General features: G+C 37.7%; 4 protein-coding genes and 1 long non-coding RNA gene across 13 annotated transcripts; 3 read left to right on the forward strand and 2 right to left on the reverse strand.

The window, feature by feature from the left end:
- Positions 1-47: 47 nt before the first annotated feature.
- Positions 48-2,078, reverse strand: AT3G02270 (Trimeric LpxA-like enzyme; the record flags this gene model as incomplete). The annotated part of the gene is made up of 1 exon (NM_111094.1): positions 48-2,078. The coding sequence occupies one exon, from the start codon at positions 2,076-2,078 to the stop codon at positions 48-50; it is 2,031 nt and encodes a 676-aa protein (NP_186876.1).
- A 1,460-nt stretch (positions 2,079-3,538) lies between these two features.
- On the reverse strand, positions 3,539-3,991 carry AT3G01125. The gene is made up of 2 exons (NR_140807.1): positions 3,882-3,991; positions 3,539-3,663 (listed from the first exon to the last, which is right to left on the reverse strand). It is a non-coding gene; the product is annotated as an other RNA (long non-coding RNA).
- Positions 3,992-4,399: 408 nt separating this feature from the next.
- On the forward strand, positions 4,400-8,940 carry AT3G02280 (Flavodoxin family protein). 3 transcript variants are annotated; one of them, NM_111095.5, is made up of 13 exons: positions 4,400-4,581; positions 4,660-4,857; positions 5,086-5,166; positions 5,272-5,376; positions 5,898-5,989; positions 6,283-6,467; positions 6,745-6,824; positions 7,061-7,135; positions 7,228-7,338; positions 7,420-7,551; positions 7,684-7,803; positions 7,893-8,109; positions 8,198-8,940. In NM_111095.5, exons 2-13 carry the CDS (start codon positions 4,717-4,719, stop codon positions 8,728-8,730), a joined length of 1,872 nt encoding a protein of 623 aa, NP_186877.2. In that variant the 5' UTR covers positions 4,400-4,581; positions 4,660-4,716; the 3' UTR covers positions 8,731-8,940. The 3 variants fall into 3 exon arrangements, with proteins under 3 accessions (NP_186877.2, NP_001327242.1, NP_001327241.1); NM_001337392.1 differs by having other exon boundaries at positions 4,680-4,857; NM_001337391.1 differs by having other exon boundaries at positions 4,400-4,857.
- Positions 8,941-9,226: 286 nt separating this feature from the next.
- On the forward strand, positions 9,227-12,134 carry AT3G02290 (RING/U-box superfamily protein). Of its 6 annotated transcripts, none has more exons than NM_111096.4 (5): positions 9,227-9,809; positions 10,352-10,575; positions 10,733-11,171; positions 11,242-11,351; positions 11,733-12,134. In NM_111096.4, exons 2-5 carry the CDS (start codon positions 10,456-10,458, stop codon positions 11,757-11,759), a joined length of 696 nt encoding a protein of 231 aa, NP_566169.1. In that variant the 5' UTR covers positions 9,227-9,809; positions 10,352-10,455; the 3' UTR covers positions 11,760-12,134. The 6 variants fall into 6 exon arrangements, with proteins under 6 accessions (NP_566169.1, NP_001325921.1, NP_001325923.1 ...); NM_001337395.1 differs by having other exon boundaries at positions 9,483-10,252; positions 11,733-12,131; NM_001337397.1 differs by lacking the exon at positions 9,227-9,809 and adding an exon at positions 9,812-10,283 and having other exon boundaries at positions 11,733-12,067.
- An 8-nt stretch (positions 12,135-12,142) lies between these two features.
- AT3G02300 (Regulator of chromosome condensation (RCC1) family protein) lies at positions 12,143-15,294 on the forward strand. 2 transcript variants are annotated; one of them, NM_111097.6, is made up of 9 exons: positions 12,143-12,375; positions 12,608-12,877; positions 13,120-13,313; positions 13,393-13,440; positions 13,515-13,587; positions 13,686-13,857; positions 14,103-14,534; positions 14,649-14,840; positions 14,952-15,294. In NM_111097.6, the coding sequence occupies exons 2-9, from the start codon at positions 12,622-12,624 to the stop codon at positions 14,998-15,000; spliced, it is 1,416 nt and encodes a 471-aa protein (NP_186879.2). In that variant the 5' UTR covers positions 12,143-12,375; positions 12,608-12,621; the 3' UTR covers positions 15,001-15,294. The 2 variants fall into 2 exon arrangements, with proteins under 2 accessions (NP_186879.2, NP_001327030.1); NM_001337398.1 differs by lacking the exon at positions 12,143-12,375 and having other exon boundaries at positions 12,409-12,877; positions 14,952-15,293.
- Positions 15,295-15,301: the final 7 nt, after the last annotated feature.

Raw genomic sequence — 15,301 nt, forward strand, 5'->3', positions numbered from 1 at the left:
GAATGTTCCTTTTGGGAGCCAACGAACACATGTTTACCACCAATTCATTAGCCATCTTCATCGTCAGATGTTTCCTTGAGCCACGTTATGAATGGCTCGCATTGTTTCAGATAAACTTTGTCAGATTCATCAGCTCCGGCTTTCTCATCCGACCATCTCAAGATTGCAACTTCTTGCAAAAGGTCATTCTCTTCCTCATACATATAACGTAAAATATGAGCAAACAAAGTTCCCAACTCATGAGCAGATTCTTCACACATCTCTTCCAATCTCGATATTACTTCTATCTGTTCATCACTTTTCTTTACATAGAACCCAAGAAGTCCCTTCCATCGAGTAATGATACTCGATGCGTTTCTATACAAGTCATTAATAGAGCTATGTGGAGTACTAACTGCTAGTTTCATCATAGAGTAGAATATTGCACCAGCACAATGTGCAGATTCCATGTTATATGACAACCGGAGTGAGTTTATCTCCAAAACCGCAAGGTCGGCTACAATATTCTCTTCGACAGCCCTTAAGAAGGTGCCATCAACCTCTCTCTCAAAGTCAAAGAGATCATTGTTAATACTAGTATTAGCATCGCCGGAAGTTGTGACAACACTTTCATCATCCGTGTCATCATCGTCAATGGCCTTAATGATCTCAGCAAGTTTATCTTTGGGGATTGGTGGAACAGAATGCTTCCACTCGTCTTCACACGCTTGGCGCCATATGTAACCTGCTCCATCAAGACCAAGCTTAGACTCCATTTGCAAATCTACACCTGACAAAAGATTTTCTTCATCACTGTCTTCTTCCATTGGTTGTCGGAGTAGTGAAACCTGTGAATATGCAGGTACAACAAAGTCCCTCCCGACTACAACCTTAAAAGACAACACAACACCAGGTTTCACAATAGCTCCTGCACACACTTTCACCTCATCACATACAATAGCATTCCTTATCTCACATCCATCTTCAACCGTAACATTGTTCCATATGTATGAGCCTTGGATCACCACATTTGATCCAATAGAACATCCATTCCCAATAACAGAGTTCAAGATCTTAGTCCCACTCCCAATATTTGTGGCATGTCCAATGACATAGGAAGCTCCAACATGAGCAGATGGTAACTGAGTAGCATCAGAAGCCTTGTAGATCCCTTGTCTCTCGAGCTTAAGAGTGCGATTTCCGCTGAACTTCATATCCGGTACATACGGGAATGTCCGCCTCTGGATTATATCCTTGCTCACCATGTCATAGCTCCTGAAATTTTCAATCCTAGAAGCATAACACGAGCTAATCTCATGAGTGAAAATCTTGTAACCGATAATGTCATCAGCAAGAACACCTTCCACAAAATCACAACGCATATGTTGGTAATCGAAGTTATCCACAAATAGACTAAGCACCTCAAGAGAACATATGTCAATGTAACAATCCTGCATATCACTACATAACAAAACAGATGGATTACGATCCAGCAATGATTTATCGAAGCAGATGTTGTCCTCATCGTAATAAAGAAGCTGTTTTGTTAAAGGATTTACAGCGATGAAGAGTTGATGATCGGTGATGAGTGACTGTCTGATAACCATAGTCATGATAGCTTTCTCATCTTTCTTTTTTCTATCTCTGTGTTCTTGAATCAGCTGCGTCAGGGGCATGTTACTAACAATACATCCATTAACAAGAACAAAGTCACCTTGAATCTGAGACGTCTCAATCTGCTGCTCGTAGATATAACGCAAAGCATCACCAGCACTGGTGGAGTTTTGCGGTGACTCTATAGTTTTTACCGTAAAGTCTTTGTGCGAGTACCAGTCAGAGTTGTTCAGATAATCGATGACTTGCATCGAGCAAAAGACGAAAACTTCTTCTATGCCAGCAGATTCGAGCCAAGCTAAGGTGTAATCAATCATGGGAATATTCACTAGCGGTAACAAGACATTGGGGCGTTCTAAGGTTAAGGGAAGGAGTTTCGTGGCGAAACTGTCAGCGAGAAGAATGGCTTGTAACCGTTGACGGCGACTCTGTTCCTCCTCTGAATCCTCTGAAATCTTCGCAGCACGTTTCTTACGAGAAGCCATTATCTGATCTCCCTTCTCTCTCTCTCACTCTCTGAAAATTTTGATCGAAAATGTCTGCAGGGTGCGAGTACCATTTCAGACTTGGGAAATTTGAAAAACTCTGTTTTGATTATTCAAAGACTTTCTCAAAGTCAAAACTTCTTGCAGTGATAACGTCTTTTTTGTTCCTAAACGTCACGTGTTTGGCCTTTTGAGAGAACCGGATTTTCTATTTTGTCGGTTCCATTTGAGATTTGGATCAAATTTGTTTTAACAAGTAATAAAAGCCCAAGTGATAGATAGAAACCACTTTCGAGGTTTTGAGAGTGACATAAAAACGAGGACTATATGGGCTTATTCCAGGCCTGAGCTAAATTTAAGGCCCAATCGTTTGTTATTAATTATAGACATTAAATGTCCCAAACGAAAACTAAAAGAGATGGAAAAAAAAAAAAAAAAAAAACGAAAACTATAAGAAAAAGCCCTAGCAGTCTGTTCTTCTCAACTCAAGTTTGGGCGAATCCACCATGAAAGTAATCTTCTACGCTTTTAGTGTTTTTTCTAATAAGCTTAACTTTTGTTAGAGCTCATCTCTAATTTTTATGGTATAAACCAATTGTTATGCTATTTTTTAAAAATATTGTATAATGTTATAGTATACTCGATAACTATGTCATAAAAGTGGCAAAAACTTTTCTAGTGAAGAAAACATATCAACTCACTTTGATTTCTTTAGGGGCTCAGCTAAATCTAGTTTTAATGGTTGCAGAACAAAATGAAAATAAAAATTTTAGTATCTCAAAATCTAGTTTCTATTTTTTTTTTGTGACAGTAATCAATGATTTCAAAATAACCAAAAACCTCGTAATAAGATTCAATTGAATCTTAAAACTACACAACTTTCAGAACTAAAGAATGACGAAAAACGAAATAATAGAGGAGAAGTGGAGGAGCTACTACACAACTATTTTCATTTTTCTAACCAATCAGAGCGCACCGGACTACGCCCACTCGCACCAACTTCGCGTCACGCGCTCCGGACCACGCCCACTCGCATCAACCTCGCGTTGAGCGCGTGTCGTCGATTTCTGTAGGGGTAAACCCACAAAATCATGCCTATTTTACATCTACTCGCTTTGTTTCCAAAACAGCCTCGAGTGACTTTTTCTTTTGTTTTTTTTTTCTCAAAACCGTACTATTCTAATACAAACCGAACCAAAATTAATTTTCATTTCACAACCATCTAAACCAAACAGAAATCACTTGTAATTTCAAAACCTATGTACGCCGAACCGAAATCTATTGTCATTTCATCAAAACCATGTAAAAAGCTTCTTCGATTGTTTTAACATGCAACTGAAAATAACAATCCTAATTTATCAACAGAGAAATATAGAGATACCAACGAAACTATGGGGATGACAAGTTATCATCTTATCCACATCTCTGTCCAGTGTGAGTTTCACGATCGTTGATTTAATAGGTAACAAGGACCAGAAGCTGCGGCAGCAATGAAAGCTGATCTTGTTTCAAAGCCACCGCCAAGTCTTTTGGTTTTGCATACCGCTTTCACACATTGGAAGACCAAGGAACATGAGACACATACTTCTGCTGACCTATATAGGAATCATAAGTAACCACCAATGTTGGCATAAGCAGAGAGTATGAAAACTTTTGTTACTAATTTAACATAAAAACAGTATGATAACAAAATGAATACATGCGTAAACTCTGCTTCTTCTAAGACACATATATACTAAAAGTTCCCCATTTGAGGCTCCATTTAAGAATGAAATTGAACAATTGAGGTTCAAATTTTCTTACTTGTCCCACAGATGTTTCCACCAATGCAAACCACTTGAGCTGTTCAATAAAAGCCTTGCAACACTTGGGATATAATCGGAAATTAGATGACAATAAAACGAACCTCTGAGATATTCGACAAGGTATTTCTTAACTTGAGTAAGGTCTGAAACGATTTAACTACTCTACCTTTGATTTTGAGAAGATGATTACAGTTGTGATTTTGGTGGAGACAAAAATGTCCATCTATGTATGTTGCTAGCCATCTTTTTTCAGATACTTTTGTCTTATTTTCGAGTTACAAGTTACAAGGCACTATGCTCTGTAACTAATTTTGCATGTCTTCCACTTATTGTGTTGTTGTGTCTTTTGGTGGATTAAGCTAAGAGATCAACAAGACAAGAAAAAACCAACATTTCTGTTCTGATACGTGGATTGCTGGTTAAATACGGTTATATAGATGTTGGTTTAGTGGTTTAATTCGTATTGTATACTTTACAAGTTTGACTTTGTATTTTTCAAAAAAAAAAAAAAACCTAGCAGTCTGTTCTTCTCAATTAAGTATGGGCGAATCCACAGTGAAAGTAATCTTATTCTCCTTATGGATTTCTTCTTACGCACGACTGTGAAGTAGAAAGCTCACCATCTCTCTTAGAAGAAGAAGAACACACTGTACATTGGTTCAAGATCAATTTGGCTTGGCAGATGCCCTGTTGTTCTGGTACAAACATTTGGTTCTCCACTAAGATTTCTCGATTTAATTCGGTTCTGATTTTAACTTGCCAATTTAAATCATCAGACCGGGATCCGGTTGTGCAGTTATTCTTTATTCGGACGGGTGGTGGCAGTGGCGGCGATGGGAGAAAAACAAAGGAAGCTGCTTGTGTTGTATGCCTCTCAGACCGGAAACGCTCTTGATGCGGCGGAGCGTATTGGCCGCGAAGCAGAACGCCGTGGACTGCCAGCTTCTGTCGTCTCCACCGACGAATTCGACACGGTATGTGTGTAGTAAAACCAATTTGATTTTAAAAGCTCGTTACTTTGTTTTGGAAGATGGTTTGCTTCGTTTTTATATGATGATTGCTAATATGTTTTGGAAGCAAACCCCTTTCAATTGCAAAAATTGTTGATTGCTGATATGTTTTCCCCTCGCCAATAATCAGCTGTTAGCGCAAACTCTCGACATAAAAGTGTTTTCCTTTTTATCATGTGTTGTTTTCTGCAGAGTTCCTTACCTCATCATGAGGAGGCTGTTGTTTTTGTTGTCTCCACTACAGGGCAAGGAGACTCTCCTGATTCCTTTAAGGTTCGTTTAAAGTCCTGAAATTTGTTACCAATTAGTTTATTCCTGTAAAACGCTTTTAATTAATCGTAGCTTATTATTGTTCATTGTCTTTTTCAATCATTCAAGGCATTTTGGAGGTTTCTTCTTCAAAGAAATCTGGGAAACTATTGGTTGCAACAAGTTCGCTATGCAGTGTTTGGACTAGGTGATTCTGGTTACCAGAAGTACAACGTAAGTTCTTCTGCCTCTTTATATTCAGTTTCACTTTGTTTTAACATTCCACATGTTTCGTTATTCCCAAGTTTCTCCAGTTTTGTTTTAATCTATTCATCAATGTGAGAAGAAAAAACTAGGCTTTACTAAGGAAGAATGATATTAGCAAACTTTCCTTTCTATTCAGGGTTATTTCTTTTTGTAAAAAGAATCCTCATTGCCAGAAATCGTGGGATGATTTATTCTCTGTGGCACAAATTCATGACATGATTTATATTCAGTTTCGCTTTGTTTTAACATTCCCCATGTTGGGCTATTCCCAAGTTCCTCCACATTTTTTTTGATGTTTTAATCAATGTGAGAAGAAAAAACTAGGCTTTACTAAGGAAGAATGATATTAGCAAACTTACCCTTCTCCTTTCTATTCAGGGTTTTTTATTTTTGTAAAAGAATCCTCACTGCCAGAAATCGTGAGATTTGTCTGATTTATTCTTCTGTGGCACAAATTCATGACATGATTCTCTTTCTGATGGCTTTAGTTTGTAGCAAAGAAGCTAGACAAAAGATTATCAGATCTTGGGGCCACAACCATCATTGAAAAAGGTCTAGGAGATGATCAACACCCATCAGGGTATGATACGGTATATTAAAACAAATAAAGAATCCTGCTTTTACATAATATTCTTTGAAATCAGATGAACCATTTGGTCAGTTGAAGATATTGTATCCACATTCTTACTGTTCCTGGTATACTACTATAAAGTCCAGTGTTAGAATACTAAGTTTTCAGTTTTGGTGTTTTCTTTATTTTCAGATATGAAGGAACCATTTGATCAGTCAGTTGTATCTACATTCTTACTGTAGTTTTATTAGTCCAGTGTTAGGATACTAAGTTTTCAGTTTTGGTGTTTTCTTTATTTTCAGGTATGAAGGAACTCTTGATCCGTGGATGCTTTCTTTGTGGAGGACATTATATCAGATCAATCCAAAATACTTTCCTAAAGGTCCAGATGTGAAAATTCCTCAAGATGAAGTAATTGATAAGCCTAAATATAGGATTTTATTTCATAAGCAGGAGAAATTGGAGCCTAAATTATTGTCAGATTCAGGTATGCCAAAATTATTGAGTGGATACTTGGCTTCATTTATGTTAATTTATGACTATGTTGTGCTACTTAACATTGAATTGCCTACTTGCTAATGGTAATTGCTAGAAATGTTGGTATAAAAATCATTTTGAATGAATCTGCTGGAAGTAGGCTCACAAATGTTATGTTTCAATTGGCTCGTGAAACTAATTTCTCTTGCATCATGAAAAAGGTTAGGTACCATATTACATGTTTTTGGGAATTTATCTTGTTTAATATGCCTCTTATGTTTTTGCAGATATCATACAAAGAGCCCGTGGAATGTCCCCAGGAAAATTATTCAAGGACAAAAGTAAACCAGACTGCTTTCTCAAGATGGTATGCTCATCCTGTTGCCCAACAAAAAATTCCTTTTCTTTTTCATTCTGATATGCTAGTCAACCTCACTGGTTATGCTATTCCAGTCCTCTGTTACCTTGAATCTGGTGTGTTGCTTGATGATTAACATGTTTTCTTAAAATATCTGATTTTGCCTTTTGGTATGCATTATTATGCTAAGCCTAGATGATATGAGGTTTATTCCCTTAGCTTGCCTTAACATTCTAATCATGTAGACCCGCAATGAAGTCTTGACTAAAGCTGAAAGCACAAAGGATGTCCGCCACTTTGAGTTCCAGTTTGTTTCTTCTGTAAGTACTTTGCTGTCACTTACTTAGGTCAAAGTTCAGTCGATTTTGAGGGTGATTTCTTATTATCCTCTTTGGTTTTCTACTCTTTTAAGACTATCGAATATGAAGTTGGCGATGTTGTTGAGCTTCTTCCAAGCCAAAATTCTTCAGTGGTAGATGCGTTTATAGAACGCTGCGGTTTAGACCCAGAATCATTCATTACAGTAAGTAGCTCCACTCTTGTGATATAAAATTATCTCAGATTGTTATTCAAAATAAATCCCGAGAGTTATTTTTTTTTTCAGGTTGGTCCGCGAGAGACAGAGAATAGTAGTTTTAGTGAAGAAATGATTACACAGATCCCTATTAAGCTTAAGACTTTTGTTGAATTAACAATGGATGTTACATCCGCTTCACCTCGACGATACTTCTTTGAGGTAAGAACCCTTTAATTTCAATCATTCAGTTCTAATGCATTTGAATTTCAAATCTATGAAAGTCCTTTGAGTTTTATGAGACAAGTATTTGATGGACACCCTTGTAATGTATGATGTATCATCTCTGTTCAGATTATGAGCTTCTATGCAACAGCTGAACATGAGAAGGAAAGACTTCAATACTTTGCCTCACCCGAGGGGCGGGATGATCTCTACAATTACAATCAGAAGGAAAGAAGAAGCATTCTTGAGGTAAAATAGCACCAGATCTCACAGGTTCATGATTCGTCTTGAATATGCATTCACTCTCTTAACCAATCGTATTGCTAATGCCTATGTAGGTGCTAGAGGATTTTCCTTCCGTACAAATCCCTTTTGATTGGCTAGTACAGTTAGTCCCACCGCTAAAACCAAGAGCTTTTTCGATATCTTCGTCTCCTTTGGCCCACCCTGCCGCAGTACATTTGACTGTAAGCATAGTATCATGGATCACGCCTTATAAGAGAACTCGGAAAGGTCTGTGCTCCTCTTGGCTTGCAAGCCTCGCACCTGAACAAGGTTAGAAGTTTGTTTCTTCTTTACCATAACTGTGAATGGCTCAGTTCTCTATTTCTGATATGTTTTCTTTGTCTTCGGTTGTGGTTAGAGGTAAACATACCGGTTTGGTTTCACAAAGGCTCCCTTCCTGCTCCATCTCAGTCGCTTCCGCTCATCTTAGTGGGACCCGGAACCGGATGTGCGCCATTCCGTGGATTCATAGCTGAGAGAGCCGTACAAGCTCAGTCTAGCCCGGTTGCCCCCGTCATGTTCTTCTTTGGTTGCAGAAACAAAGACACAGACTTTCTATACCGCGATTTCTGGGAGTCTCACGCAAGAGAAGGAGGCATGCTCTCTGAAGGAAAAGGCGGTGGCTTTTACACAGCGTTCTCTAGAGACCAACCAAAGAAGGTTTACGTGCAACATAAGATCCGCGAAATGAGCAAGAGAGTTTGGGATTTACTCTGTGATGGAGCCGCTGTTTACGTGGCGGGCTCGTCGACGAAAATGCCTTGTGATGTGATGTCGGCTTTCGAAGATATTGTGTCGGAGGAGACAGGAGGAGGATCAAAGGAGGTAGCTTCACGGTGGCTTAAGGCTTTGGAGAAGACAGGGAGGTACAATGTTGAAGCTTGGTCTTAACTCTCTAACTTCCTTCATATGTAATCTTATTACATATATGTTCTCTGATTATTTTATTGCTGGCACATTAATTTTTATTTTTATTTTGATAATTCATACAAATTAATTAAAAGTGAAGATGATGTGTCGAAGGTTAAGGTTGATATAGATTTAGTTTTGAAATACATATTTTTTTGTTGGTTTGTTTGTTTTTCAAAATCGTTAATTGGATAACACTAGATATTAATTTCTGTTTAAATTTAAATATCACCAATTAAGTAACATGTGTCATGTGATTCTAATTAAAGAGTAAAACTGTTCATTTAGGATTTTTTTAAAATCAGATTTTATAATCAATGCAAAACCTCAACTAGTCTAAATTTCTGAAGAAAGTAGTTTGCTTTTACTTTTTGTATGGAAAGTAGATGACACTGACACGAAAAAAAAAGAGATTAATTTCAGTATTAAACGAAAAAATAATTGCAGAAGCACAGAATAATCGGGCATGCGTGAGTAACAAAATAATTATTCGTCCTCCATTAACCCCATAAAAGCAGTGAGATTTCGATAAAAAAAAATGTGATTTGGAAACAGAAAAAGGAGTTTTCAAACTTACAGAAAAACATTTCTTATACGTCTAAAATTCAAAAAGTTCAAAATACAAAGTCATCTATATAATAATCTAAGCGTAATTATATTATGTTCTTTGATTATCATTATTATATAGAATTTTGTTATTTTTAAAGGTCAACTTATTTTCTGTTTGAAGCTCCATTGGCATCCACAACGAAGCTCTCCTCTGTCTCTCTCACCCACTTTCATAACAACAACAATCATCATTCATCTTCATCTTCTTCAGTGTTCCTCACTTTTTCCGCAATCTTTCTTTTTATCACCGACGAGAAAACAAATAGTAATCCTTTTGAAGTTTTTCACTTTCCTGGGAAATTGCACAATTAATGAGTTTCTATATTTATATTAAAAGTTGAAAATTTAAAGCCTTGTCTCTCTTTCGTCGGTTAATTTGTTTCATCTGATCGAAAAGGAATCAGTTTAGGTCTTTGCCTCCTCTCTCCGGCCAGCTCAATTCTCGATCAAAGGTTTACTCTTTCTTTTTAATTTTTCGATTATTTGAAAAATTACTAGAAATATGTTTTCATCAATAACGATCCTGATCGTTATTTGATCTCACAAGTTTGTTTTCTGATCAAATTTTACTGTTTTTTTGTTTGTCGGTTGATACACTCTGTTTTTCTCAGTTCTTTGGATTAATGCAAATGGGGTTTTTCACTTTTCGGTGTCTCTTATCTCAATTGAGTTTGTCTGTTTCTCTGTTGAAGCAAAGTTTTTATCTTTTTCTTCTTTTTGTGTGGTTATATATGTGGTTGTCGGAAATTTACCTAATTTAGGGTTTTTTCCTGTGTAAGTGCTTGCATTTCACTTTAACAAAACCTCAAGTTAGAGTTGTGAGTGTTCAGAGTTCAGATCGATTGAAACTCTCAGTTGCTACTCAACAGAAATTGGACTTTTGGTTTGTTGAGATGTATTGTTTGAAGTTGCTTTGTTCCACTAGTGTAAAATAACATTCTCTTCTCTGCATCTTTAGACTTATCAAGGAATCAAACCCATTTTATCATTGCAGGTGACGTGGATATATGAAGCAGATGTTTTGGGGAACCAGAGTTCTGTAAATAGAAACCTTCACGCGACGTTGAAAGGTTTTTGAGACGAATATAGGAGGAGAAGATGGGATGTGTTTCTTCTTGCTTCCGGGTCGAGGACATTGATGAGTACATGAATCCAAACAGCTCTGTCTATAGGAACTGTCCCTGCATAAGATGCCTTGCTCATAATTTCCTTAACCTGGTAACTGCTTGCTTCACATTGCTATTTCAGTTTATGCTTCTTATGGTTAGATATCTCGAAAGTTTTCATGTTTCTATAGTTACAATTTCTAGTTCTTGTCACAGTTATTTACTTTGATCTGTAATCTGATTTTTTGAGCCCATATTAATCGTTGCAGTATATTTCGGTCTTCAGAAGAGGGGAAACTCGCTCTCTCCCATCTTCGGTTCAAGCTACTGCATCGATAACTTCCTCTTCTTCACACGATAACTTTTTGTCTGAAGCATTCCGTTCTACTCCAAGACCTCTGCCTTATGATGCTGATCCTAGATACTTCCGCTCACTCGTCTCAAGACGGGAGAAGGGTTCAAGTCATTCTCATGAGGAAGTTGAACCTTTAAGAAGCGATAGCGATGCAGATTCTGAATCTTTCGGGGTAGGAGGGTGCAAATGGGCTAATAATAAGTCCACCCTCTCTGATAAAGATTCCAAAGAAGAGTACTCTAGTAAATCCAGTCTCAGGATTTTGAGATCAAGGTCCAAGTCAATAATGGCCGACTCTGAAAACATGTATATATTGTCTGAAGACGAAGATGTCTGCCCAACTTGTCTTGAAGGTAATAATAATCCCATTCAACAGTCTCCTTTTTGTTCCTTCAGTATTCATATCTTGTTGGTTTTTTGCAGAATATACATCAGAGAACCCAAAGATTGTGACAAAATGTTCACACCATTTCCACCTTAGTTGCATTTATGAGTGGATGGAGAGAAGTGAAAACTGTCCAGTCTGCGGAAAGGTAACCACTTTTTTTTTCTGCATTCTTAGAACGAAGTGCGTATAAAACTCCCGTCAAAGCAAAAGGCCATATGCTTTTCGAAATTGCACGGTCTAGATGATGAAAAGCTCTAATATTTTCCTGGAATTCATAACAATATTGTTGTTCTGATTCATTCTGATTTTTAAAAAGCTCCATTTTCAAATTTCATCATGCTCTTTCCATGGCTTCTTCTGGTTTTATCTGCCTGAGACTCAGATGGTAGAACAAGTGAAAGCATATGTGCGTACAAGTTTCCCGATAAAGAAATAATCTTTTCTTGGAATCCTAACAGTTGTGTTGTTCTGATTCATTCGGATTTTTAAAAAGCTCCCATTTTTGATCCATTGTTCATGTATGCAGGTGATGGAATTCAACGAAACACCGTGATCATCGACCATTGATCCGTGTCCTGTATCTGAACTGAAACCGGGGAAGATGACAAGGCAATGCAAGGAATATAATTTGTAAATTTGGCTTTGTTGGTTTGTGAATATTTTCATTTACAATGGTAAATATATGAAGCAGAAAAGGAGAAACTGTTACTCTGCAACAGTTTAAGTTCCTGAGAAAATTTAACTTCCATGAAACAAGAAGCAATGTTTCTTCTTTAAGTGACTTTTTCTCATGAAATGCCTCTGTTGTTGTATTCTCTAGTCAGTCATCAAAACTCTTACATCATTGTCGTTATATAAATAAATTTTTCTTTTTTTATGTGTTCAATCTAAGGAACTGATGCAGTGATAAAAGTCTTATGAAGTGGGGGAAAAGAGAAAAGAAAACATAATTTAGGGACTGTTTTGTAATATTTTATAAAGTAAAGGTCTTCCGATGTTAATATCAGAAATGTCTCTCCGGAGTCGGTCCCGGAGCTCTCGGAGCAAATGAATGAACGAGACTCATTGCTTCTCTCTTTCCCTCCGTTTCTTACACATTAACTACTCCAAAAACCGAACAAAGACCTTCAGAATTTGCGATTCATCCAATTTCAACATTGATTTGTGAGGTACGGTTTCAGATTCTTTCTCCTTTTTTTTTTGGTTAATTGTGATTCTCGTGCATATGCGTGTGGTGTCATCTTTAGTTATGTAATTCGCGATTAGCTCTAAGATGGGTATTGAAAAACTTGCCTGATTCGTGATCGCTTCTGCTCATTTCTGTAAAAGTCAGAGTTTTGTTCATAAAGTTTGGGTCTTTAAGAAGAATAACAATTTTGTGCATGTTTTCTTCTTTAAAAGGGGAATTTCTAAAAATGGATATTGGAGAAATCATTGGTGAAGTAGCTCCTTCTGTGAGTATCCCAACGAAGAGTGCTATATACGTTTGGGGTTACAATCAAAGCGGACAAACTGGTAGGAATGAACAAGAGAAGCTTTTGCGTATCCCAAAACAGCTTCCTCCTGAGCTTTTTGGTTGCCCCGCTGGTGCCAATTCGCGTTGGCTCGATATTTCTTGTGGTCGGGAACATACAGCTGCGGTTGCATCAGATGGTTCTCTCTTTGCTTGGGGTCAGTCTCTCAGTTTTCTTTTCCTTTGTGTTGTTACTAGATTGTCTTTCTTCTTGTGTTATAAAGTTCTTTTCTTTATGTAATTCTTGGCTTTGATTATGTATCAAGTGTGATAGAAAGCAATCTAAGTAGTTACCAATTAGTTGTTTGGTTATAATTGTTGGATCTTGTGATTGAATCTTAGGCAATCCGTAACTTCCTGAAGACGGGATGATTCTTACATTTTTATGTCCTCGTTTCAGGTGCTAATGAATATGGTCAGCTTGGGGATGGAACCGAGGTTGGGAGGAAACATCCAAAGAAGGTGAAACAGCTGCAATCAGAATTTGTGAAATTTGTGTCTTGTGGAGCTTTTTGCACTGCAGCTATCGCAGAACCCCGTGAAAATGACGGTACTCTTTCCACTAGTAGACTCTGGGTTTGGGGCCAAAATCAGGTATAACAGGTTCCATTATCGTGACTGGAATTGTCACGTCATGTATTTTTCTAATACTCTCTCAATTTTTTCATGATAGGGATCAAATCTACCACGCTTGTTTTCGGGGGCATTTCCTGCTACAACGGTATGTACTTAAATCCTATCCATGATAGAAACATACTAGTGTAGACATTGATTTGGTATTTGCACATATTATAGGCAATCCGCCAAGTATCATGTGGGACAGCTCATGTTGTGGCCTTATCAGAGGAAGGCCTTCTTCAAGCTTGGGGTAAGAATGCTTTGAGATCTTGTTATGCATTAGAATCTGTTTGTTTGGTATTTATTTATAATGATTTTGAGGTTTCTGTGTTCCATGGATATTATAAGGCTATAATGAACAAGGCCAACTTGGTAGAGGAGTCACTTGTGAAGGACTACAAGCACCTCGTGTGATAAATGCTTATGCGAAGTTCCTTGATGAAGCACCCGAGCTTGTGAAGATTATGCAACTTTCATGTGGAGAATACCATACTGCTGCTCTTTCTGATGCAGGCGAGGTGTAAGTTATCTAAATGCCTTCTCTTGAAAAGTTTGTGGTTATTCACATGAATGGGTAGCTAATTCTCTGTGCAATGTTCCGAGGAAGGAAATCCTTTTGATGGAGATATTGGTCTCATCACATCCTAGCAGATGGGAATGCTTGAGGAAGCAAATGAATTCCTGACTTGCAAGTCTTCTTCCCTTTTGCTTATATTTTCTCGGTTTATCTTATTCAGTGTCCACTGCTTATCTCTTTCGTGGCAGTTACACTTGGGGATTAGGAAGCATGGGTCAACTTGGGCATGTTTCTCTTCAATCCGGGGATAAGGAGTTAATACCAAGGAGAGTCGTTGGTCTCGATGGTGTGTCCATGAAAGAAGTTGCTTGTGGTGGTGTACACACTTGTGCTTTATCTTTGGAAGGAGCACTTTATGCTTGGGGTGGTGGCCAAGCAGGACAGCTAGGACTTGGTCCTCAATCTGGTTTCTTTTTTAGTGTCTCTAATGGAAGCGAAATGCTTCTACGAAATGTCCCGGTTTTAGTCATCCCAACTGATGTCAGGCTTGTTGCGTGTGGACATTCTCACACTCTCGTTTATATGAGAGAGGGACGAATTTGTGGATGGGGTTATAATAGTTATGGTCAAGCAGCAAATGAGAAATCGTCATATGCTTGGTACCCATCGCCTGTAGACTGGTATAGCTCAAACAAGTTTGTATTGTTTATTCAATTGCTAACCAAAACGGTATGGGATACAGAGATTGTGGTATTTTTCAGTTAGATTAACATGAACTCTGGTGTTTCGTTCAGGTGTGTAGGACAAGTGAGGAAGCTAGCAGCAGGAGGTGGTCATTCAGCTGTTTTAACCGATGCATTTTCGTTGAAGGAGTTGTGTGAATTTCAATTAGCAGATAGTGTGAACCTCTCAAATGCTTCAGAGATTCAAGATGTTGCATTCAGAATGGGATCCGAAGCTTTAGCCCGCCTCTGCGAAAGACTGAGGTAAGCAAAGTTGAAGTTCTTGGACAAACTTCTTCATTACCCCTTAAACTTTGAAACTTAGAAAGAATCCAAGTCAAGTAAAGCTAAACAATGCGACTTGATGTGTTTCAGGGAGCAGTTACTTGATGGGGACTTTACTAATGGGGAAGAAGTATATTAAAAAGCACAATCCCCAAACTCCGAAACAATTTAGTATTGTTGGAAGTTATTACAATTGGTCCTATATTATTGAGAAATTGAAGAATGTAGCAAACCAGAAATTACATTCTTCAGCAGAACTCTCTGTATCATTTAACTTTTCAGGACAGATTTCATTACTTGTCCTGCCTCTGTAAGATCCAGATATTGTAATTATATGTTCTGTACACTAGAATCGAAAATAAAAGCTACATCTTGGTGGCATTGTGATCTGTTGAATGTCACTGTTAACTTGAGAGTTTATATGCCTTTGTCACAAGCTG

The sequence above is a fragment of the Arabidopsis thaliana genome, chromosome 3 (genome assembly GCF_000001735.4).
Source record: "Arabidopsis thaliana chromosome 3, partial sequence".
In the NCBI taxonomy this organism is placed as follows: domain Eukaryota; kingdom Viridiplantae; phylum Streptophyta; class Magnoliopsida; order Brassicales; family Brassicaceae; genus Arabidopsis; species Arabidopsis thaliana.